At 33.2% G+C, this 25634-nt stretch overlaps 1 protein-coding gene across 29 annotated transcripts in view; it reads left to right on the top strand.

The window, feature by feature from the left end:
* The window catches only part of cac (calcium voltage-gated channel subunit cacophony), a 167471-nt gene that overhangs the window by 102831 nt on the left and 39006 nt on the right, over window positions 1-25634 (top strand). For 22 of the 29 annotated variants that reach the window (XM_089082066.1, XM_089082061.1, XM_089082052.1 and 19 more), the window contains exons 3-19: window positions 3081-3204; window positions 3683-4077; window positions 8361-8464; window positions 9748-9903; window positions 10151-10371; window positions 12095-12198; window positions 13149-13264; window positions 13710-13769; window positions 14442-14543; window positions 15173-15193; window positions 17363-17575; window positions 17968-18395; window positions 18856-19163; window positions 19690-19809; window positions 20061-20624; window positions 20898-21243; window positions 21710-21874. In XM_089082066.1, the coding sequence (XP_088938192.1) occupies window positions 3081-3204; window positions 3683-4077; window positions 8361-8464; window positions 9748-9903; window positions 10151-10371; window positions 12095-12198; window positions 13149-13264; window positions 13710-13769; window positions 14442-14543; window positions 15173-15193; window positions 17363-17575; window positions 17968-18395; window positions 18856-19163; window positions 19690-19809; window positions 20061-20624; window positions 20898-21243; window positions 21710-21874 (3547 nt within the window). Of the gene's footprint in view, window positions 1-3080; window positions 3205-3682; window positions 4078-4932; window positions 5034-8360; window positions 8465-9747; window positions 9904-10150; window positions 10372-12094; window positions 12199-13148; window positions 13265-13709; window positions 13770-14441; window positions 14544-15172; window positions 15194-17362; window positions 17576-17967; window positions 18396-18855; window positions 19164-19689; window positions 19810-20060; window positions 20625-20897; window positions 21244-21709; window positions 21875-25634 lie in introns of all 29 variants that reach the window. The other 7 variants (XM_089082028.1, XM_089082057.1, XM_089082055.1 and 4 more) reach the window with 3 other exon arrangements.

The raw sequence follows: 25634 nt of genomic DNA, 5'->3' as shown, positions 1-25634 counted from the left end.
TATGTTTATTTTTTTCATGTTTTCACAAACTTTTTCACCCTCAATTCCATACTTCTACTAAGCATTGAAAAAGAGAAATACCCATAATTTTTAAATTATATCTATAATAATTCAATAGGTTTTTCGAACATTATTATAAATTTCCTTGCAATATTACACAATTAAATTCATTAGTAATACATACGTATTTTTTTTTTTTTATAATTCCACTGAATTCAGTTTATTCAATATCCTTGATTGAGCGAAAAAATTGGCTGGATTTAAGTAACAAGTGACAAATCATCAGGAGATATAACGACATATCTGATCTTTTAGATGTTTCGTTCAAAACCATTGCTAAAACGAGTCTTCTTATTTTCAAACTTGATGATCCCGTCGTGTCTAGCATTATAATTCTTTTTTGCGAGATCCTATCCCGCCGGCGCCACTTTGTCGGTCGCCGGTCGCAAACGGCCGAAGAAAAGGAGAAGGGTCGTAAAGCTGGAAAAAAAGAGCGGTGGAAGTAACTGATAAAATTGGCAGGCGCTACTCTCCTCGCTTGCTATCCGCTACTATTCGATTTTCCGCATACACAAAATCGAATGATCTTAGCGCACGAACTTTTTCCTTCGAATCGTTTCCCGCTCGGCTAAATGGAATTTCGCGACAAATCGCAGAACTTTATCTGTTATCGTATTCTGTGCATAAGCTGCTTCTAAGCAATATCGCAGGAAAATATTTTTCTTTACAAATACTTTTATTAATTTGGAATACATCTTCCGTCAATTACAATTTTCATCTTAATAATCTTAAACTTTTGTTAATTTGTGTAATAAGTAATTTATGTCAAAGACATAACGTGAAAGTATGATAAGGAAAACAAGGAATATGTTTGAACACTTTTAAATTATTACAATGTTCCGTGAAACTTTTTATTTATTTTTTAATTCTTTAATTTATTATTAATAAAATTGCTTTATGTATGGTATCAATTAAATCCTTTGCAAAAAAGAATTATTTTTAGCTTATTTTACCATATTTGACTGTGTTGACTGCGTTAGAAAAAGAATGGAACATACATCGATATTTTTGAAAGAATCTCAAGTACTCTTCACAAATTTTCACGAAACATCCAAATTCAGCTACGATCGATCGAGAATAGACTCCTTCCCACGTTGTGCAAATTCAGCTTTTGAGCTTTTTTTAGAGCATGAGTGGATTGTTCGATTGAATCACGTCATTAATATTCGATATTGGGAAATTATCCAGATTTAAATTGTTTTTGCACTTTTTAAAAATTATTCAAACTTTTTATTAATCACATTTTTATTTATTATTTCTCTAGTAATATTATTTCAAAATATTTGAAACCTTTTAAAAATTTAGAGTTTCTGATAAAATGTTGTTGTAAAACGATATAAGAATGAAAAATAGAAATGTATATCTATTTATGCGAATTTACGATTATTTAACAAGAACTCAATAAAATCAAATTTATCTTAACAAAATTTAATTAATTGATATTAATAAAATTAATTAAGAGTATTATATAAAGCATATTTAAAGCACACAATAAACCGTGGAATATATAACTGACAATGTATATAAAATATCGACGGAGTTTAAATGTTAATCAAATTTGTCTTCAAGTAAAATACTTAGGCCAAAATTGAGACTATATATATCACTTCTATATCGAAGACTATTTATTACGGAGATACTAAATCGATTCAAAATCCCCTCATTCTTTTCGGATCTCTTCATTGATTTTACAAGCAGTAATTTCGTCATCAATGCTATTGCGTGTACCGATGCATTTGGCGCATTACAGGAGAGCGAGGATTGCAATGACGGCAGATTCTTGCCATGAATTATTGCATTACTGTGTGCCTTGATTGCTACTCACTCACTCACTCACTCGCTCGCTCACTCGCTCGCTCACTCACTCACTCGCTCGCTCACTCACTCACTCACTCACTCGCTCATTCCCTCACTCGCTCGCTCACTTGCTTACTCATTCACTCAGTTGGTCTACGTATCTGCTCTCTCTTTTGCTCTCTCTTGCGCAGAGAGGATCCAGAGGTATACATACAGGGCACCCGTCGCAAAAGTCTCGGCTAATGCACTTAATTGAAGCCGGAGCCGCCGCATTATGCACCCCCGTCCGCCATTAACGAGCTCTTTCATGCAATTCCACTGAGCCATCGCCCGCGATCTGGTACTCGCTTGAATAATTCTGTCGAAATTCTCTGCACACTTTGTGCATTTTTGGTGACTGGCGAATATGTTGTGCATCTTAAAGAGGAAACTTTGAAGTTTTTGCTAAAATACATCCAAGTTTTATTAAATTAAGAAAATGATATTTTAAATGTTATTTATACTTAATATATATGAAATATGTATGAAAAATTTGTAATATATATCTATACGTTTGCATTTTATTATTAAACATGACTATTTAATTTCGAGACTTATATTAATACTTAATAGAAAAATAGATGACATTTAGTGAATAGACGAGGACAATTGCAATATGCAATCTATACTATTCTTAAAAAGATAATGATATAATCACAGTTTTTATTTCTTCTAATAATTTTTTAAGTTAAAATACTAATTTTTATTAAAATTAATTATTATCTTTCAATCAAGGAATTGCTTAATTACTAAAGTTTTATTATGTCATATTCTATTTATTAACGATCTTAGTTATACTGACTTTTATGTTAAATTGAGTAATTTGTGTTATATTTTCATCAGTTTAAATAATTTTAAACAGATGATTAGTGAGGACCATATAAATGTTAATAAACTTGATTTATTTTATTTTGCATTTGTTAATTATTTATTAAGATGTTATAATTGACCCGCTAATAATTCGTAGATCGCAATTCCAACTTTCATCTCCTTCAGGCTAAAGCAATGTTCGATTATTCTCATCTGAGATAGAACCGATCTGCGGGCGATTGTTTTGCCTGTAGAAGTCACGATACGGTTCACGGTACCATTATTTGACGTACGTCACGCGAATAACCCCGATCGGAGGATTGCTCCGATGTGCAACCAGCCACCGACCTCTTTCATTCCTCTGTCGTTTCCAGGTTGGCAGCAGCGCAAGAGGCAGCACAAAGGGACCCTGGATACGCGAGTCAGTATTACGGGAGAAGGTCGAGGTTGGCCGGATTGAGGAGTGGTCTCGGTGACTGGACTAGCTTCGGAGGGGAGGTAAGACAGCGATCGCGCCAATGATTCTCGTCTTTGTCTCCATTACTCTCGATATGAAGTGCCGTGATAGTTGGTCTAGATTCTGCAGTTTGTGACAGCTTTAGAATCATCGGAGAATCAATTATCTTTCCAGTAATACGACTTCTTTATCGCTTGTTACTGAAGGATAATTTATTTCGATCAAGTTCAGTCAGGCTTTTAAAATTTAACGGGAAAATATTTCAAAACTTGGGAAAATGTGACGACACAAAAATAGATCACAGTATTAGAAACATATCTGACTGAATAGGTGTCATTAATAGTAAGACTGAAGCGAAAAATGTTTTAGTCATATGGTACACATTAAAAAAACAAATTATACGTATTATTTTTCAAATTTCAATTCGTTTTAGCTTTTATTAGCTATTGGAAATTCATTACTTTCTCGGGATGTAAGGAAGGAATGATTACTTTCTGAACAGAACATTAACATTTTCAGGTACCTGGTCTGGTGGACATGGCGCCAGGCCGGGATCAGGGCGGAGGGGCGGGTGGCGGTGGGGGAGGCGGCAAGGGCACCACATCGTTGTTCATTCTTTCGGAGGATAATTGCATACGGAAGCACACGCGCTTCATCATCGAGTGGCCGCCCTTCGAGTACGCCGTCCTACTCACCATCATCGCCAATTGCGTGGTCCTCGCCCTCGAGGAGCACCTGCCAAAGCACGACAAGACCATACTCGCACAAAAACTCGAGGCCACGGAGATCTACTTCCTCGGGATCTTCTGCGTCGAGGCGAGCCTCAAGATCCTCGCCCTCGGCTTCGTCCTCCACCGCGGCTCCTACCTGCGCAACATCTGGAACATTATGGACTTCTTCGTCGTGGTGACCGGGTGAGAGTCAAACGCTTATTTGTCAATATAGTTTTCTCTTCGTTCATTTCCGTTTCTTTATTCCTCCCTTCATTTCCGACTCCTTTCCAACTCTCTTCTATCAGCAATCTTTAAACATTTCACGTATTCTTGGAGAAAGAAGGCATTCTTGAGATTGTCAATTCACTTTATTGATTATTGAAGATTCCATAAAGGGAATAATATTATCGTTACGGTATTTACATGAAAAAGTAAGTGATTTTTCTGTTTGAACTCAGCATATTGTTGCATTCTCCTGTATACATTTACATTACTCACATAAATATAGGACAGATCATGAATATTGATTATTCGAGAGAGACAAACATTGTTTCGCCCATTAATTAATTTGCGGCCGAAGCGAGCGACAAAATAAACCTCTTTCCCTAATTACATCCCTATGAGGAAACAAGATATTGGAGAAATCGGTTTGACTAACATTGCTAAACGAGACACTTCGTGTCCTGCAGGCATAATTAGAAACTTGTAATGTTGGGTACATAACAGAATTTTGACGTATTTCAAAATCTTGAGATGAAGAACAAGATAAAGTAAAATTATTTCTTTCTAAAATTGAGAGAGATGTACTATTATATCTAATTATATAAAACAATATATACAATATTATATATATAATGTATTAATAATTGACAAATGAGCATTGTTTAATTAAATGTAATTTTAATATCAGTGATGTCGTTATCACCGCTTAATTGTTCGAGAAATTCTGGCAATGTCTGTGTTCGCAAACTGGTTTCTCCAGTTATAGGAATTAAGGAAACACGCCGATCGCCATATCCGTTGGCCAGATAGATTCTAGAGTGATCCTTGGATTAGGTCGATGACCGTGTTCGCCGAAACAAACGTGGACGTCGACCTGCGTATGCTACGTTCCTTCAGGGTCCTCAGACCGCTAAAGCTGGTTTCGAAAATTCCAAGTGAGTCAGTCAGAATTCTGCGAAAGAACAGCAGCGACTAACAAATACCCAAAGAAAGAATTCCTGCCAGTAACAAGTCGAGCTAACAGTTGAACAGCAAACGACCAGTCTTACACTCTCCTTTCGACTCCTTGTCCTCTCACGTTGTGTCTCCTGGCAATCTGTGTGCGTTTCTCATAGTTACATAGTTTTAATGTCTCTCTGATGTCGAAACTTAGCTCGTTCCCTTCAGTTTCGGCCGGTTCCGTTGCTTTAGTTATACCTGATGCGACGTCTAGTTCTGGCAAGGGAGAACAGTATTGATTTGAATTTGTCTATATATTTATATATTATTAGTTCCCGTCCTTCTAGCCTCCTGTGTTAGTCTTCTAATTGCGTAATACAACGTCATACGTTTTCACTAACCTTCGCTTAGAAGCTATGGGTGTCTTAGATCAGACTAAGTTAGAATTGGTGATGAATAAAGCTAGCTCAGTTGATCGATATGTTGAATAATATATAATTTATATTATATACATATTTATATATAAAAACTCTCTCTTTTTCTCTCTCTTTCTCTCTCTTTCTCTCTCTTTGTGTGTCCACATTGTGTTTCTGATTATATATTTCGTCTAGATATATATATATTCTATTTTCTTCATAGAGGATTTATGAACTAGCGATTAGATTTTGTGATCCATTTAGATTTATGAATACTGCAGCTTGTTACACATACACTGTTCGAGTTTGAAGAAACGTGCAATTATGCACAAGTATATCGTTTAACACAAACATTTTTTTTAGAAAATTGTGTTAAATTGTTAAATATATTACACAGCACAATATATGTGTATAATGTCTATTACACACACACACACACACACACACACACACACACACACACACACACACACACACACACACACACACACACACACACACACACACACACACACACACACACACATAAAATTGAGTTTTTACATATAAAATAGAATAATTTTTTTATAATATTAAGTTTCTCTAATCAAATTTTTATTGATAACAAGAATATGACAGAAATGATCTTATTTTTGAAAAGCAATAATGATAGTAGTCACTAAATATGATAAGAACTGTTGTTATATTCTTTTGCAACAATAGAAAGGTGAAGTATAATATATAGTTTTCTTTATATATCCTAAACAGCTGTAATATAACTCTGATTTATTTTGTATGCATAGAAAAATGAGTGTAGAGAGCAATTTAAACATTGTTAGTTGCCAATTTAAAATTCGATTTAATCAATATTCTATCATTAAGTGTTAGGATGTAATTTAGATCGTGTCTGTACAGAAAGATCTATTTAGTAATCAGTAGCTGGTATTTCGAAAGCTTTTTTTTTTTGGGGGGGAAACAAAGCGATAACGATTTGGGGATCAATCGTCTCCAATTTCGTACAATCAGGATGCGCACTCAGGTGGACAGGAATAAAAAAAAATTAAAAACACACACACACGTATACAGATGTGATAATGAAGGGTATCTATATTTAGCGATTAGCTATTTTTAGCTTCAGTCACGCTAAATAATAGAGCCGACTATACATTGTTAAATAAATACGTGTCCTAGAGCAGAAAATGTGTTCAACAGTGAACCCGTTACTGCTAGAAGTACCTTTGCAATACCTTTAGACATTTACGATAAACCGAATTGTTGCTTTACGTCATAATTTTCGGAAATGATTACCCTCTCCCGACTTCCACTGCTAAGAGATTTAGCTATTTTCGCTTCTACTGATTTTATATCACAAGTTAATCAATTAACTTATTAACAATTTTCTTTATTAATAGTGAAGATTCCCATTTACTATTTGTAGCACGAAGCTCAACTATTATTTTAATGGAGAAATATTTGTATTCATGAAATCGTAATTGAAATCTCAAATTTTCAGCTGTTACAAAAATCTATTTTTTTCATTTCATAATTTTTATTACTTATTTTTAAAATTAGAAATGAATCCCTTTCCATTTTCAAAATTAGAAAAAAATTATTAAAGAAAGTTACTAAAATTATTAAAGAAATACTTCCAATTCAATTGCACTTTTATAATAATAAAAATATTTAAAATAGTATATTTCATATTAGACTTAATTAAGGAATACTTCTTGTAGAGAATTAAATCTTTTTTCAAATTTTCAAACAAGAAAAGAATTAAAAAAAAAATTAAGCTAGAAATATAATACTATTTATAATCGGTTTTTCATGTCATTTTAATATTTAAGATACTTGTTACATCAGAAAAGATTATAATTAAAAAGGATATAAGATCTCAAAGTTATAAATTTCTTATCTAGTAATATAAAAAGAATAGACACTTTTTTCTCTTCTCAATTGAGGTGAAGCTTTTCGAAAAGCTTCTGCTACTGGCGAGAGTCAGAAATAGATAGATAAGTGGCGGTCGATGACCGCATGGCGAACTGATACCTTTGGAAAACTAGCGCCGCGCGATTTACGTGTGATTATAGCCGCTATCATTAGTTCATCCCAGCGTTCCACATTCTCCTAGACTTAGACATACAAGTATTTTACATAGTCTAGAGGATACGTACATATATATAGATACGATATTTTCACGCCTATACATCGACCCTATTTCTTTGCGCCATTCTTTTCACTAGGACATTGTTCTACTCATTCAGATATTTATTTTTGAGCTTAGCACTAAGTTTAATAAAATAAAGAAAGATATATTCCTTCAGATGTATCCATTATAAATTAATAATTCATAATGTTATTAGTTGTTTAAAATTGTTATTGTGTACGAAAATACTTCAGTAACATTATATTGTAAAATATTGTATTAAAATAAATATAAGTACAATTATAGAGTATATGATTTGTTTTAAATTAAGATTTATATACTGTAGAATATATTATACAGAGGGAAGCTCGACAAAAATATGCAAATTAGATATTTGCTCAAATGATACAGAGATAAAGTATTCCCCTTTTTAAGTCTCTTTTAAATTTTCAAACGTGTACATTTTTAAATTACGTATTGGACGTTCTCGTTATAAATTATAAGATCCATTTTCGATTCTTATCGCGGACAGAGATTCTGCTATAGATAGCTATTTATATCCATTTGAGCTGTCCGAATTTAATTCACCAGAGTTCTTTGATCTTCCACATAAATGAAAATTCCAACCGATCGTCCTGATAGCATTATCTCTCCGGGCTAGGCTAGAGAGAACGCTAGTTAACCATCTAGTGGCTGTAGTAATAAGACTTAAGAGTAGCGTGAGTATTAGTGTAATAGAGTAGTAAGTAGTAAAGTGTGGCGGGGTGTGTGTGTTTTTGGGGCAGGATCATCACGGCGTTCTCGCAAGGCATACACCTGGATATGGATCTGCGCACGTTGCGTGCGATACGCGTGTTGCGACCGCTCAAACTTGTCTCCGGCATACCGAGTGAGTAGCGCATCAGTACAGATTGGAAAGCGATCGAATTTTTGGGACTCGGGGCCCGCTATTCGGCTCGAGAAAATCCCGTCGAGGGGAAGTATCGCGTTGCCGGGAAAGCCCCGTTGTAAACGAGATCCCGTGAGAGATCTCGTAACAGCGTCATATAAACAGCGTGCGAGGTAGACGCTCGCATTTACATTCCTCGAGCACATCCCTGGCGACAAAAGTCATTTTTGTTTTTTGTTCAAAATTTATTATCGAAACGAATTTTTGTTCGCTTTGAATGCGATAATCGATTAAATTGAGATTAGATTGTAGATTAACGCAGATAAGGGCGGTGCTTAGATAGAAATGTGAGCGCGGGCTGAAGGCGATTTTTAGCACATTTAGCGCTGAATGTTTCGTCTTGCTGTTTGTATATTCTACTGTTATTATATACGCATGTTGGAGTTAATAAAGGATATTAATTAGAAAAATATTTTAAATGTGATATGTGAGGAATATGCTAGGAATCTCTCCCAGATGATTATATTTGGCGCTGAATGTGCGACAAAAATGTAATCCCATTGCTCGAGAAAATTTGCTTGACAATGAGTAATGGATGCTCGAAACTTCTTTCTTGTCTGAGATTTGGATACCTCGAAGGTCGAATAAGATCCGCCGTCGAGAATACTTATTTTTGGAAATAGTGGCTACATAGATTTGATGAAGGGCGAATTAACAGATATATAAAGTCAAGTAGATCAGAGTTGGTCATGTTTAATCGCAAATATATTTATCTATCGCTCGTAGGATGCTTTCTGCCGAATTAGATCGATCGTTCGTTTTATGTTAGTAGTATTGCCCAGATAGGTACTATTGAAAGCTTGATGTTGTACTTAGATGCGGCGGAGGTGTCCTAATCCATAGACGCAAGATCATTTCGAATGGCATCAAACTCATATCTCTCTAAAAATTTTGAATTATTCTCGAGTCAATGTCAAAATCTATATATATCTATATAGTTTTCATAGAATTATAAAATTATTATAATTATTATAAAATCAATTCTTTTCTTCTAACCAGTAATTCTTTATTTATAACTGTGAAAGTAGGATAATATTTTGTTCTTTATTAGAGAATAATCATTTATATATATTAATTTTATGTTCACATAAAAAATTGTACAAAAATGCAATTTCTCGGGCAATGATAACAATGCACGAAAGATGTACGAAGTGTAGAATTTTTCACTGATCTCGGGACAGTAGTTGGACCTAATTACTCCTCGGCGATTTTTTTGCAAATAGGTCTTCAGGTGGTGCTCAAGTCTATCATCAAGGCGATGGCGCCGCTTCTGCAGATCGGTTTGCTGGTACTCTTCGCCATCGTGATATTCGCCATCATCGGCCTCGAGTTTTATTCTGGAACCTTGCATAAAACGTGCTATAGTATAAAGGACCCCAGTGAGTGTATTCGAAAGCTCAGCCGGCCTTTTAAAAATGTTTGTCCAACATCACTGCTTACAATACTGCTTTACATATCGCTTAATCACCACACAAAGAATTAAAAGAAAGAATTGCTAGAATTTTAGAGTAAAAATATGATTTGTTTTTCTAATCACTTGAAAAAAATATGTTCCAATCCTTGAACTCCTCAGACGCATTTAGGCGTTAATGTACCTAAGATGTTTTACGATATTGGACGTTGCAGATATAATCGTAAAAGAGGGCGATCAGCCGAGCCCGTGTAACACGGACGTCCAAAGTCAAGCTCCGCCCGGGGCTCATGTGTGCGATGCGAACGTCTCGGTATGCATAGAAAAGTGGGAGGGACCAAACGCGGGCATCACCAGCTTCGATAACATCGGATTCGCCATGCTCACTGTCTTCCAGTGTATCACTATGGAGGGCTGGACTGCCATATTGTACTGGGTAAAGCAAGAAATATGTTCTTCAGTGTTAAAAAGTTCTTTCCTCACGTTCTCTTTCTATTTGTATCGTATACATATATATACATATATATATATATATATATATATATATATATATATATATCTTTCTCTATCTTTGCTCTCTTTTTCTCGCTCGTTCTTTTCTTTTTCTTTTCTCTTCTTTTTCTTTTTTAAAATCTCGCCTTCTCGTTATAGCACACGATTTGTCCCTCGCAGTATTCGTCCCTATGCAGTCTTCACATATTCACGAAAAGATACAATAGTAATCATTCTCAACTCTGTGTGTGCCATAGAATGTTCCATCAATCCCATATCAATTGCTTCGTAATTTGAATATCACATTTATGTATTATAAATTATAATTTCTTCCTTATTAACTTACCCTTCTAGAAGAGAGAAGATATATTTTCAATGACTATTGAAAATACATGTTCAATACATGTTCCCTCTATCCGCTTTTAAGTGTCTATTCCTTTTACGCAATTAATTGTTGATCAGTTTCCATTTTGATGTACTTATGTATGTTTGCCTCTTTTCTGTATCTGGCTTTCGCCAAATTTGCCGGTTTTCGGGTTAAAGAATGCAGAAACAGCTAACACTGACGTATATGTTTACCTTGCTCAGTATAACATTGTCAATTTCAGCCCTGTCTTTCAATGTTTCGATATTTGATGTTAATTGTACTTGATTCTTTCGTGATAATTCTTAAATTTTCTTAATTTTTTAGATATAAAATTAAATAAAAAATTTGTAGTTTTTTTAGTGTTAAAAATACGTAACTTTTAGTAAAGAATTGTTAGTGAAATATATTTCTTCCGCTGATCACGAAAGGGTTAAATGCGATGTTCGGCCGATAAAATGTAAAGCATGATGTTCAGTCGATGAAGTACAAAAGATTTCAAAATATTTTATAGTTGTATTTCATTGCGATAGATTATCCCGAAACCTTTTGTAGCTCCACCGACTGTAACAAGATCACTTTAATTGTTACTTATTTATTGAGATATCGAAAAAAAAAAATCTTTGATTGCCTCAGCGATTTTTGTAATCCGAGTAGCCCGAGGTGAAATGTTGATCGAGAGAAAACACCATGTTTTAAAGTTACTTGAAGATTTTCTGTAAAAAATAGATTTAGTATAGCTTTCAAGTTATAAAATTCAATATATTGTAGTTTAAATAGTATAGTTTTCAAATTATAAAATTCAATATATCTTTGTTAAAATTTTTAAGACTTGTTCCTTTTTAAGATTCCTTCGAAATAGTGAATAGTAAGTAGAGAGATATAGCGAGTAGTCTCAGACTAGTGAAAAATGGCGTGTTTCTCTTGTTCTATTCTTTTTCCTCGGGTTACGAGCGATACTGAACTTTTGAGATAAAGCCGATGTTGTCTTGCGTAAATGTGATCGGCGAATTTCCAATCTGCGATATTTTTACATCAAATCTTCGCTTCGCGTCGAACAAGATTTTTCTTTGTGACGGGAAATGAATATTATCGAATAACGATAAATAAATTCGAATTTCTCACACTCGGACGATCACATTTATCGCGTCCTGTTTGGCGCAGCGAGAATACAGTGCCAGTGCCTCTATGTCGCATATAACGTTCTTTTCTCGTTAATTAATGTACCTTCCACTATGTAAGCGGTGCATATGTGTGTGCGCGACATTGCTTTCTTTCATATCGATTCTGATCGAATTTGCAGACAAACGACGCTCTTGGCAGCGCGTACAATTGGATTTACTTTATACCGTTGATCGTCCTCGGATCATTCTTCATGCTGAACTTAGTTCTTGGTGTCTTGAGCGGGTGAGTATGTCCCTTCTAACAGTCCTTTCTACTACCTTTCTGTCCAGAGGCGATTTCTGAAACAGCGATCGCAACTTGAATTCGAAAAGATCGCGAAGTCCATTACTTCAGAATGATTTTCTTTCCTCGTCAGGGAGTTTTCTAATGAAAGAACGCGCGTCGAACGGCGGGCGGCTTATCGGAAAGCGAAGAGTAAACGTCTCTTCACCACTGCATTCAGTTCCTACTTAAAATGGATCACTCAAGCAGGTCTTCAATTAGCAGACCATTGCCTAATATTAGTGTGCAATAAACAGTATTCTTTTAGCGTATGTAGCACTATTGCCATGAAATATGAAATAAATATTAATTTATTAATAACAAAAAAAGATACATAAATTAATAATTTTTAATTAATATTAATTATATCATTAAATTTTTTAATGCTTTATTTGCTTCATATCATTTTAAATATTTTTTCCTTCTTTTATTATAAAATTTTTTATTTGTTTTACTTTACTTTATATGTCTTATAGTTTATAAATTTCGGTTATTCGGAATTACATAGTGCTGGATACGCGACGAGAACACGATGCAAATTATATATTCTGTATAGAAATGTGAATTTTTAGACGTTGGCTCGTTTAATTAACTAACGCTAGATATTTTAATTGAAAGAAGTAATGCGTATAATAAGAAGTAGTTAACAATAACAAATTGATTTTGCGTATAGTATATGGCCCTCATGAAGTAAGCTAGTCTGAAGAAATCTATGAAAGTATTTCGCAAGGAAAAAAAAATTATTTCTTTTTCAATACTCCCAACGGCATTTTAATCTTTAAATGGTTGGCTTGTTAAACAAGACAATATTGCCAGAATATTTAATGGCGGAACACGCCAGAAAAGTCTCCGCTAAACTTAGCCTTTATGCTCCTGAGTAAGCTGCCATGTCATCCGTATCACGCTTGTAGAGAGTTTGCAAAGGAGAGAGAGAAGGTGGAGAATCGACAGTCCTTCCTGAAGTTGCGAAGACAGCAGCAGCTTGAGCGCGAACTGAATTGTTACCTCAATTGGATCTGCAAAGCAGGTTAGATCGATCGTCGTAGAAGAAATATGTGAATTAAAAAGGATTGAATTAATTTCTCTTATGAAAATTGAAGAAATGTTAATTTTTAATTTTTGCGTGCGCAAAGAACGCAATATGTAAAATAACGCTTTAAGAATACAAATGAAAACTGAGAAAGAAGAAGAAAGAAATAACTGTGCGATATTCTATATACATATTCTATATTTTAGACTATTTAATCTCGAAAATTAAGTATATTAAATATCAAATCTCTCAAATCTCTCAATATTTATACTCTTTTATTTGATCTATTTTAATCCACCTATTTTTGTAAAGAGTATGCTTGCAAAAATTATAGCTTGCTGCATATGTTGAACTCTTTACGAGTCACTTTCTTTTGTATATAAAAATATACAAATACACGTAATATCGATTACTGCTCTAATACATAATGTTTATTTTTCAGAGGAGGTGATACTCGCCGAAGAGAGGACCACCGAAGAGGAGAAAATGCACATATTAGAAGGTCTGTATAACGTATATCAACGTCATGAATATTCACTTTCATAAAGTTGAAAAGATTTGCGAAGCGAGTATCTGTATCTCCGAAACGTGCTCGTACATATTTATAGAGAATGCTCGGAGCACTCAGTGTATTTTTACTCGTATTTCTTTCAACGTAGTCAAATGGATTTCAATTTTTTTTGTTTATTAGAAACGCAATGTATATTATATTTCTTAGATAAAAAAATAATTTTGATTAGTTACTTGAAAATGTATTTATAAGTCTATTGGTTTCATTTTTACATAATAAGTCACTCTTTTTTTTGGTGATACATATGCTATCTATAAATGCAATTTAAATAGTGACATTTTGTGGAATTTTCTATGAAATTGTTTACAGCAAACTTGCTGTGACTTATAATGTGTATTTATATACGATTTTATTTAAAATGAAAAAATTTATGTAAGTAATTTACTAATATAATTCATTATTCATACATTATCGGATCGTAAAGTAACAAATATGACAATATATAAATGTCACATTTGGTAAACATATCACATATGATTTTTTTCCTAATATTCTGTCAGCATTTTTTAATCAAGTGTGGAAAGTTTGCATATTTTTAATAAAAAATTAAATTGTTATTTATAAAGAAGATTTATATGTAATTTATCTCTTCGTTTTGCGCAGTAAGAAGAAGAGCAGCTGCGAAAAAGAAAAAGCTAAAAAATCTCGGCAAGAGCAAGAGCACCGACACGGAGGAGGAGGAGGGCGAGGACGACCAGGACGATGGTGAGTTGTATTTGGCCAACTTAGTATCCAGTTGTGCCGAGTATTCTCTTCTTCTTGTCCACTTCTTTTACATTTCAAGTTGATGATTCTTCTTCAGAATATTTGAACAAACTTGTTATGAAATCGAGACCAAATTTACGTAGTAAGGATTTTCACGATTTCTTAGTAGTCAGAACCTATGTTATATCAGCCAACGATTTCCTAAAATTGTGAAACAATTGAAAAATAAATTTAATGAAATTTAGAGAAAATTAAATTAAAAATTTAAATTATCGGATTAGATTAACATCATACTTTCTCAAACTATAATATTCTCTAAAAATTAAATTTTATACCTGGAGAATATAAAAGTTTTGTGATATATTTTATAAAAAATAAAATGAAAGAAGTGTTACGAAGGAAATCGTTGATGCGAGATTTTGACCCGCCTTTTCTCTCATTCTAAAATTTCTCTCCATTTATTGGCACGTTAGCGTATTTTCACGTTTATCGACGTATTTGTTAATATTTTATGCCTGATTTATCTTTCGTACCGAGAGGAAATGAAAAGAACGTCGCTGATAATTACCTTCTAATTTTTGCCGATGAATATTCTAAACACACGCTATCAGATGCTCCTCTTGTTTCAGTGCCTAAGAAAAAGCTCAAAGGTAACTACAACCGTGAATGCCACGACTTTTCGTAAAGAGCTACGTAAAATAAGGCTGTATTCGTAATCTTACGTAATTGTTTTATTTTTGTATCTTTATTTGAGAGATTTTGTGTTGGTAATACACACACGTACAAGTAATATCGTGCGTATCACAAGTACATAATTAGACGCGGATTATTGCTTTGGATTACTTGATCACGCTATTCGCGTATGCAGGATGTGTCAATTGTCGTGTGCGCTGTCACATTCGAAACATGTAAGAATTAATCATTTTACATTGAAACGAGGTTCAACAAGCAACAAATAAATAATTTTATTAAAAAATTTTTTGAACATATTTATCATTTTTATAATATTTGAGTATTCGGAGAGAACAATTTTGCTGGCAAATTTGGCTAGATACAAATCTGAAAATAATTTTTTTGGATTATTAAAATTATTATCATTTGTAAAGATGCTTAAAACATAATAATAATAATACTGCAAAAATTTTTTATCTTCTGAATTTGAACATAATAATTTTGAAGACTCAACAAAATTATTTTTAAATCTATATCTGGCTAAATTTTTCGATTTGCCAGCAAATTTCTTTTTATTCTACTTAATGATTATCTTGATTATTTCTACCTAATGATTATCTATACTTTTAAAGAATAATTATATTGTAATTAAAAATTAATTAAATATCTGTATATTTTTTATAAAAATGTTACTAATTGATTTAAAGTGAAGTAACAGTCATTTGTAACAATTGTAATTTGTAATTTTAATATACGTAAAATTGCAGACATATATAGATAATCATGGATTGTTCGCGTATAAATTGGCATACTTTACACACTCAGACGAAGTATGATCGTCGTATAGCTAGATTACATATTATTTATTATAAGATCGCAGGCTGTCATTACTCGTGGTAGAGGATGTAATTATTGCATTCTATGTAATTATTCACCGACTTGCTGCTGATTTTGTGGCTGATATGTATCATTCGAGATCACTCGGTCCTTATGCGAGAGACAGATCGGAGAATTTGAGAGCTAATTCGGTTTTATTTTCTAGGTATTGCTTCTATTGGCTGGTGTGACGATACATGAATATTAGATTTTCTTTGGGGCCGGAAACATTCGTACAAACATTATTAAAAATTTTTTTAAAGCAATCGAATTAAAACCTAGGCAATATAATAACATTATAATAAGTAAATATAATGTAACTCTTTAAGATAAGAAATCATTCTTTTATTTTAAATTTATAAAATTTTAATATTTGGAAAAAAGTTTTTTAACGATAATAATTACAGCTTACATATGAATAAATTTTAATAGATGATTGACAATGTGGTAACTAAGTGCCAATGTTTCTGGCGGAAATATTTCTATATTATTTAGGTGTACCGTGTGATGATGGAATACTGATTAATGTTTTTATTATTGACTTATACGGTTATAATTTTGGCTAGTTAAAATAAATCAACAAAATAGTAGAGTACTTAATCGTCAAACGAAGAATTGAAATCCCTGAGTAGTGTACGAATCCCATCCTATAGAGTTTGATATATAGGCTGATATTTAGCCTGTCAACACAGTAACTAAGTAGCCATAATACGCATCGCCATATAATAGTCGTGTACGCTTGGTAGAGTAACTTAGTATAGAAACTTTATGTGTCTATTTATATCTATCTTTTGTTGAAGAGATAAAGTTTAATTTTTCCAGTCGAATGAAATAATTCTAGAGGTATTTAGTTTCTTCTGATTACAATATGTCTTCTTCTTAAAAAACTTTCAAAAAAATATTACTAGAAATATTCAAAAATTTCAAAAAGAAAGAACTTTAAGTTAATACAGATCATTTTATATATATATATATATATATATATATATATATATATGTTTACATATATATATTTTGGATTATACAATTTGAATTCTTGAACTCAAATTTTGCAGAATTAGCTTAGCAAGTAATACAAAATGTGAAGATGTAGATAAACGATGTAGATAAAAGATTCTGTTAAATAAAAATTATATAAATTATGTCAATATAAAAGTGTGTCTGATACAATCAATTAATTAATACAATTAATTAACAATCGACTGGTGTGTAAAACATGTCTTAAGCATGTCTCTGATTGTTATACTAAAGAAATATTTTATACTTTATAGGGTTCTCGAGAGCCTCCTATTTCAAGTCAAAAGTAAAGAAGCAGGGCACGTGCCTGCAATTCTGGAGGGCTGAAAAAAGATTCAGGTTTTGGATACGTAATTCTGTCAAGTCGCAGCAGTTCTACTGGTTCGTCATCGTTCTTGTGTTCTTCAACACCGTCTGTGTGGCAGTCGAACATTATAAGCAGCCACAATGGCTCACCGATTTCCTCTGTGAGTTTCACTCAGAATTTCAATTTAATTGCTACACTATTTAATGGATAACGTATTTAAAAACTTGATTTATCAAACTGGTTTATTAAAGAATATTTTAATAGCTAGTGTCTATTGAAATCTGCAGTTTTGATATAACTTCAGGAAAAATAGTTTAGTTACCTATATCAAAATTCTATTTTAAAATGGATAAATCCGATTGAAGCCATCAGAATTCAGTTTAAAGTAGACAAGACTTCTCATGAATTCAACAACTTCTGGTTGATTTAAACAGAAATTTAGTAATTCGTTAGATCAAAATTTCTGATTTGTCCATTTTAACCAGAATTTTTTTTCTGTATTTTTATCGGAAAACTTATTTCCTTTAAATTAATCTCTCTTATTATTTGTAGACTACGCAGAGTATGTGTTCCTGGGCCTCTTCATGATGGAGATGTTCATAAAAGTTTACGCGCTCGGTCCTCGCACATACTTCGAATCGAGCTTCAATCGCTTCGACTGCCTCGTTATCTCGGGCTCGATCTTCGAGGTGATATGGTCCGAGTTGAAGACCGGCTCTTTCGGCCTCTCCGTCCTACGTGCTCTTAGACTCCTGAGAATTTTTAAGGTCACCAAATACTGGAAGAGTCTGAGGAATCTCGTGATATCGCTGCTAAGCTCGATGCGCAGCATCATTTCTCTCCTCTTCCTGCTCTTCCTTTTCATCCTCATATTCGCGCTGCTTGGTATGCAGTTATTCGGCGGTCAGTTCAACTTCAAGGACGGCACGCCGCCCACTAATTTCAACACCTTTCCCATCGCACTACTCACTGTCTTCCAAGTAAGTAAATCATTATTATTTATATATATATATATATATTTAGTCCCTAATTTTTAAATATGGAGATCTTAAAAAATTGTGAGATATTCAATCTTTAATTTACCGCATTGTATATGGATTAAATTTATTCTAATTGATAGATATCACTTAATTTTATATTGCATTATATATGTTTTAGTTATTTTCAGTAGTGCTTAAAAGAATATGGTTAGCGAGAAAAATATATATTTTATAGTCTCGCCAGTTTTTGAAAAAATAGTTGATATGCATATTTGTATATTCTTTAGTGTAAGTATTAAATAAAATATGTAGTGGAAGTATAATTTATGTATTTTAAATATATTGAGAAAATTAACATCTAATTGAAGATAGATGCATATTTTTTGGCGGATGATAAAAAATAATAAACAATACTAAAATTAAATGTATTCGACTGATGTAATAATTATTAATGATGCAGATCCTGACTGGAGAAGACTGGAACGAAGTGATGTACAAAGGTATTGAGTCGCAGGGCATGGCTCACTCGCTTTATTTCATCGTGCTGGTGCTCTTCGGCAATTATACCCTGCTGAACGTCTTCTTGGCTATCGCCGTCGACAATCTCGCAAACGCGCAGGAGTTGAGTGCCGCCGAAGAGGAGCAGAAGGAAGAGGATAAGGAAAAGCAGTTACAGGAGCTCGAGAAGGAGATCGAGTCACTGCAGAGGCCCGGGGATGGTAGCGCACCGAGAGTGGAAATCTGCCCTCCAAGTCCAACTCAGAATTTGTAAGTCTCCCTTCTCTTTTGCCGTATATTCGTGGAAATTCTTGTTTTTTCTTAATATTTCTTTATTTCATTTGTCTTAAATGATATTTAATTTGGAAGAAATTATTACTTTTTATGATAAATACTGAACTATATATATTCTTTCTTCGTGGAAGATTCTCTGCTTTAAATCGAAATAATATATTCTTGCGTATCTTGTGTGACAGAAAAAAATTTTGGATATTCTAGAGTTAAGAATAATTTAGAAGACAAGCTGTTAAAATTTGCACGAAGACATTCTTCTCAAATTACATTTTCTGATTGTGATCTCTATGTAAAATAGAAAAGTTTAAAAGTTTAGAAACTGTGACGTAAGCCCTAAATTTTGCACGAATTTCGGATTAAAATGGACAGAGTGATTAATAATTGTTTGTGATTATTTAAATTGATTTGAGTTGATAATATATAATATAGATAAATTAAAAAATGTAAAAGCAATTCCGATGGAGGGGGCACAATGTGAAAAATGACGTCTCGTCTTTTCCAGCAGAGACGGAAGAAATGAAAACCAAACGTCTGAAGAGAGGAGGCAGGATGAAGACGACGACACGGGACCAAAACCAATGCTGCCATACTCCTCCATGTTTATACTGTCCCCTACGAATCCGTAAGTCTGATCATTCTGCGATCTTTGCCAAAAACGAAAATAAATTGTAATATTATAAAATAAAATTACGTGAGATTTTCATATAATTAAAAGGTATAGCAAACATCTACTTTTTAGTGGTCGCAATATTTATTTCGAAATTTATCTTTCAATGTATCTTTAATATTCTATATTCTTTTATTATTCTCTTTATTTCAATGATGTAATTAGAATAAATGTATTAAGAATAATAAGATTTCCTCTGTTTGCAGCATAAGAAGAGCCGCCCACTGGATCGTGAATCTTCGGTACTTCGACTTCTTCATAATGGTGGTGATATCGCTGTCAAGTATCGCGCTGGCCGCCGAGGATCCCGTTACAGAAAGCGCACCGAGGAATAAAATCCTCACCTACTTCGATTATGCATTTACGGGCGTTTTCACCATCGAGATGGTGCTGAAAATTATCGACCTCGGCATCATACTGCACCCGGGCTCGTATCTGCGCGAGTTCTGGAACATTATGGACGCGGTCGTAGTGATATGCGCCATGGTGTCGTTCGCCTTCGACATGATGGGCAGCACGGCCGGCCAGAACCTCTCGACCATTAAGTCGTTGCGAGTGCTGCGAGTGCTCAGGCCGCTTAAGACAATAAAGCGCGTGCCGAAGCTCAAGGCGGTGTTCGACTGCGTGGTGAACAGTCTCAAGAACGTTATTAATATTCTCATAGTGTACATATTGTTTCAATTCATATTCGCTGTGATCGCGGTGCAGCTGTTCAACGGCAAATTCTTCTACTGCACCGACGAGAGCAAGTATACAGAAACGGAGTGCAAGTAAGTAAATGTTACTTTTTTTTTGGTCTTTCTTTTGCTTTCATTTCTCGAGTAAAGCGTCTTGAAGAGAATATATATAAATATATTAGAACACTGATAATAATCATGACACAGATAATAATCGAGGCATTAGGTTTAATAAATAAACAATAAATATAAATTTCTAAAGATACGAATGAAACTGAAGTTATTTGTTATGTGTTTATTCTTATATTTATTCTTAAATTTTATTTCACAAGCGGTGCGAGTAGACTAATTACGTTTTCGCGACAGCGGTTTCTTCTTCGTTTTCGAGGAGGGTAGCATGATACCGGAACCCAAGCCACGGAAGTGGCAACCCCAGTCGTTTCATTACGACAACGTGATGGTGGCCATGCTTACGCTGTTCGCTGTTCAAACCGGCGAAGGCTGGCCACAAATCCTGCAGAATTCGATGGCGGCCACATACGAGGACAAGGGCCCCATCCAGAATTTTCGTATCGAAATGTCCATTTTCTACATCGTCTACTTCATCGTCTTTCCATTCTTCTTCGTCAACATCTTCGTGGCCTTGATTATCATCACGTTTCAGGAGCAGGGAGAAGCTGAATTGCAGGACGGTGAAATTGATAAGAATCAGGTGATGTCTTGGTCATTCATTTTTTCGTTTGCATCGAATTAGTTTTATGTATATTTTATTAAAAGTTTAATAAATTAAGTGAAATATGAAATCACTTTATGCATCATTAAAATTTTAAAAGGGATTTTTAAAAGGGAAAAGTATTAATTAATTAAAAATAAATATATAAAATTATTATATGTTAGTAAGATGTTTTATATATATATATATATATATATATATATATATATATATAATAAACACACACACACACACACACACACACACACACACACACACGTGTTTTAAATCATAAATTTTTTAAATATATAAGTCTCTATTATTATTTTATATATATAAATTAACATTTTAAAATTATATTTTTTTTTTATTTTAATTTTTATCTTTGCCGCATTTTGAGCAATGCGATTATATGAAATTCAGTTATCTGGCATTGCATATGAATAATCCCGTGTTAATATTTCAGAAATCATGTATAGACTTTACAATACAAGCTCGTCCGCTCGAGAGGTATATGCCGAAGGAGCGGAATAGTGTAAAGTACAAAATTTGGAGGATAGTTGTATCCACGCCATTCGAATATTTTATCATGATACTCATCGTATTGAACACGTTACTGCTTATGATGAAGGTAAGTCATGATCTCTCTCTTGTACTGCAATTTTTCTAAAAAGATTCGCTAATCAGACTAGCAATTTTTCTCCCCGATCAGCTGTGTAGGAAACGCGAATAAGGAGAAGAGAAGGTGTTATAAAATACGAACCTTTTCTACGCGAGTAGTTGAAAGCAAAACTTATGTACATCAAGATTTGTTAAAATTCTTTTAATCATTGGTGAAAGCAGTTCGAAAGAATTTTACAAATTATTGAGTCAGTTTTGTTTTCGATTTCTCATATCATGATTTCAAGCCAGAGGAGGCATAAGTGTAATTATTACCTTTTCAGAACATGTGGACAAGAAAAAATGTTCTTCATTTGTTCTATTTAAAATTTGACTAAGATATTTTATATAAAAGATCTTCTTTTTTAAACTTTAAAAAATAAAATAATGATCTTAAGATATTTTTTAACTTAGGAATAAAAATTCTCTTATGCCTCAGTACTGATATCGCCCGTTTATCTTTGCGTCCTGCGATACTTGTCGTTCCCAGTCTTTTCGATATCCGTTCTTTTGGCGCGTTAAATATATCGGCAACTTTAACCAATCATCAAACAGTCTTGTCTTTTGTTAGCATAACGACGATCGCGCGAGATCGTAAATGAGAATATATCGTGTCCAAGCAGAGTACGTAATACCGAATGACTGTATCATATCTATATATCACGTTATATACGTACGAGGACATTGTTGTTCTTGCCTGCTGACCTTTTCTGATCGTTTTTTCTGTATAATTGTATCACCCTTGTATTTTATCAATACGTGTACACAGCTATGTCGAATTTTATCTTATCCCGTTTCCCGAAATTCTTCCAACAAAATTTCTTCTCGAACGACATAACATTGGTTTCACTTTCATTTCTACATCCTGTTCTTTGAATTCTACATTTTTGATAACTGATAGCGACTAATATAGTGTTATATATTTTAATAATAATTGTTATACAATGCACTTAATTTGTTATCTTGTGTATTTACTTTGAATAATACTTGACAATACTTTTAAATTAATTTTGCGAATATAAATTAGTTTCTTGATTTTCAAAATATTAAATAATTTTTCGCAAAATCGAAATTGAAAATGAATTAATTATTTACAAATTAGTTACTCTACGAATATTTACGACATGGGAGAATTTCAGCATTAAAAAAAATAAAATTAATAATAATTTTTTTTAAATTTTAAACATTGTGTAACTTTTATATTTTAATTCTTACAATTCGTACAACATAGACTTATTCTTTTATTTTAATATTTTGAAAATTGATTTGATGAAAAGATTAATTTCTTTTTATTTGATTAATTTTTTTTGATTTTCATGTATCTTTATATTAATTTATTTATCCCGAAATTTCTCATTTTTTTGTCTAATTCCTTATTCGACCAATTGCATGGCTATGCTATGTCCTCATCTTCGAAGTAGACCTATTTGAGAACATGTGAAGAGGGAACACGTTTTCAAGCATCAGTGTAATCCTCACAATACGTATAGATACGTATAGATACCAACACGACGTGCGTTCGACTCTTGCATTCTCCTCGCTAATACCATGTTTTAACTGGTAACGGGGTGAAATGTTGCACCTCAATTTCTCCCCGCTTGGTACAACTGACTTGAGAGAACCAGGATGAAAAATTATGCCTTTTCGACAAGCCCTGCCTTTACAAGCCCTGCACGCGAGAGCCCATCCACATGTTGTTTTTAAACATCATTCACTCCTGGCTATCTGATCCTGACTATCTGATTCTTCCTTCTTGATTTTTCTCTCTAAAAACGCAATAACCATTTTCTAAATAATTTTACAATAATTAAATGGTGGCTGTTAGAGAATTGTTCAAAAATTTTTTCTAATTTAGTAAGATAATTATTAATTTTGTTATAAAAATGATCTTTAATTTGTTTTATATATGTATATATGTTTATTGGCTCAATTTTCGTTTATTCTATTTGATTAATAATGATGACTAAACAGATTTGAATGTTAATCAAATTGTAAATATTACAAATTTATTTGCTGAATTGTATTATCTGTTTTATTATTTTCTCTATTCTCTAATTAATTAATGTTGCCATAAATTGATTTGTTTTTTCAATTTGATTTATTTTTAAATTCTACCCATCTATCATTGTTATATCTTATGCGAGTGCGAATCGACAAAAAGAAATCAATCGGATTCGCGCACGTTTTCAATCTTGAACCGAATTCTAAATTTCATTCTGAATTCTTTCGTTTGCTGTCCAATTCCTATAACTTGTATAGTTGAACGCACGAAATGGATCTTTACCCTCGTTTCTCTCTTTCTCTCTCTTTCTCTCTCTCTCTCTCTCTCTCTCCCCCTCCCCCTCTTTCTCGAACGAGATCATAGCCTGAGCCTGGAATTAGAGCCATACAGAAATTAATTAGAGCCATACACACACACACACACACACACACACACACACACACACACACACACACACACACACACACACACACACACATACATACGCACATGTGCGCTAATTCGAATTCATATGCAACGCCCGATTATATGATCTGTGGTCGGACTTGTTTGCCTGAAAAACAAAAAAAAAAAAACACGGAATGTTCAAGTCATTTTTTGCACACGCACTGCACCAAATTTTGAGAGCACATATCAAATGAAACACAGTGTGTTCACGTTGCTCGGCATACTTGCATGAGCGGGGAGACAATAATATTTTCTTACAAAAATGATATGTGTATATTTTTGACAATTTTTTAGAGAAAAAGCGATAGAGAAAATAGCGTAAAATTGATCAAAGTACAAAATATATGTAAGCTCAGATCTTCTGTAAAAATATACCGCTTTAGTATTTTATGATTGGAATAATTAACATTATTTTGTAATTTACAGTACTTTTTTTGAAATGTAAATGTTTCATTTTGAAGTTATAAAATTGAGCATTTTAATTTCTTTTAGATACATGATAATATAATTATTTATTACAAAATAATTTATAATTTACTATAAAATAATGCAAATTAATTAGTTCGATTGTTTGTGAATTAGAAAAATTGATTTGTCTTCTCGTTCTAAGCAATGACAGCCGATATGATGTATGTATATATCTATTCATACGTCTATTCTCCCGCACTATCTTACACATGTGCAAAATTGCGTGTCGCATGCTGGCTGTCGTCAAAACAGATCGGCCGATATTAGAAAATGAGCGAAACAGCAACAATATTAGATATCCACTGAATGCGTGTGTGTGTTTTACAGTGACAGAAAACACACTCTGCACGGGACGTTCGCACGTTTTGTCCTTTCCTCTTTCCCTATGAAAAAAGAAAGATTGCAAAGAGATCTGAGCACTTCGAGAAGTGAAGTTTCGTAATTCCTGATGATTCCCTTCGTTAATTGAACTACACTCTTTTCGTTCCGGAAATCCATTCATTTTAAGTGTCTTTGTTTGATAGTTTTTTACGTTTGCTTTGATCGTTTCTCTCTTTTTTCCTTCTCTTTTTTTGTCACAGTCTTTATCGGTTTTGCGACTACTTTCTTCAGACTCGTATATGTCCAACCTATGGTCCAGACTCCGTGGGAATAATGACAAAAGAGGATTAAATTTCTCGAAATCAACGCTATTTCTTTTAATATCAAACTTAAATTTCATTTAACGCTTATATCAATACAACATTTGAATAATTAGATTTTATTTTTTTTTATCAGACTGCTCACAAACAAAAACGGATTATTTAGATCTGTT

The sequence above is a fragment of the Pogonomyrmex barbatus genome, unplaced genomic scaffold (genome assembly GCF_055798465.1).
Source record: "Pogonomyrmex barbatus isolate J1 unplaced genomic scaffold, ASM5579846v1 scaffold1, whole genome shotgun sequence".
Taxonomy (NCBI): Eukaryota; Metazoa; Arthropoda; class Insecta; order Hymenoptera; family Formicidae; genus Pogonomyrmex; species Pogonomyrmex barbatus.
Note: the sequence above shows the minus strand (reverse complement) of the source record. Positions and strands in the feature narration are given on the sequence as shown.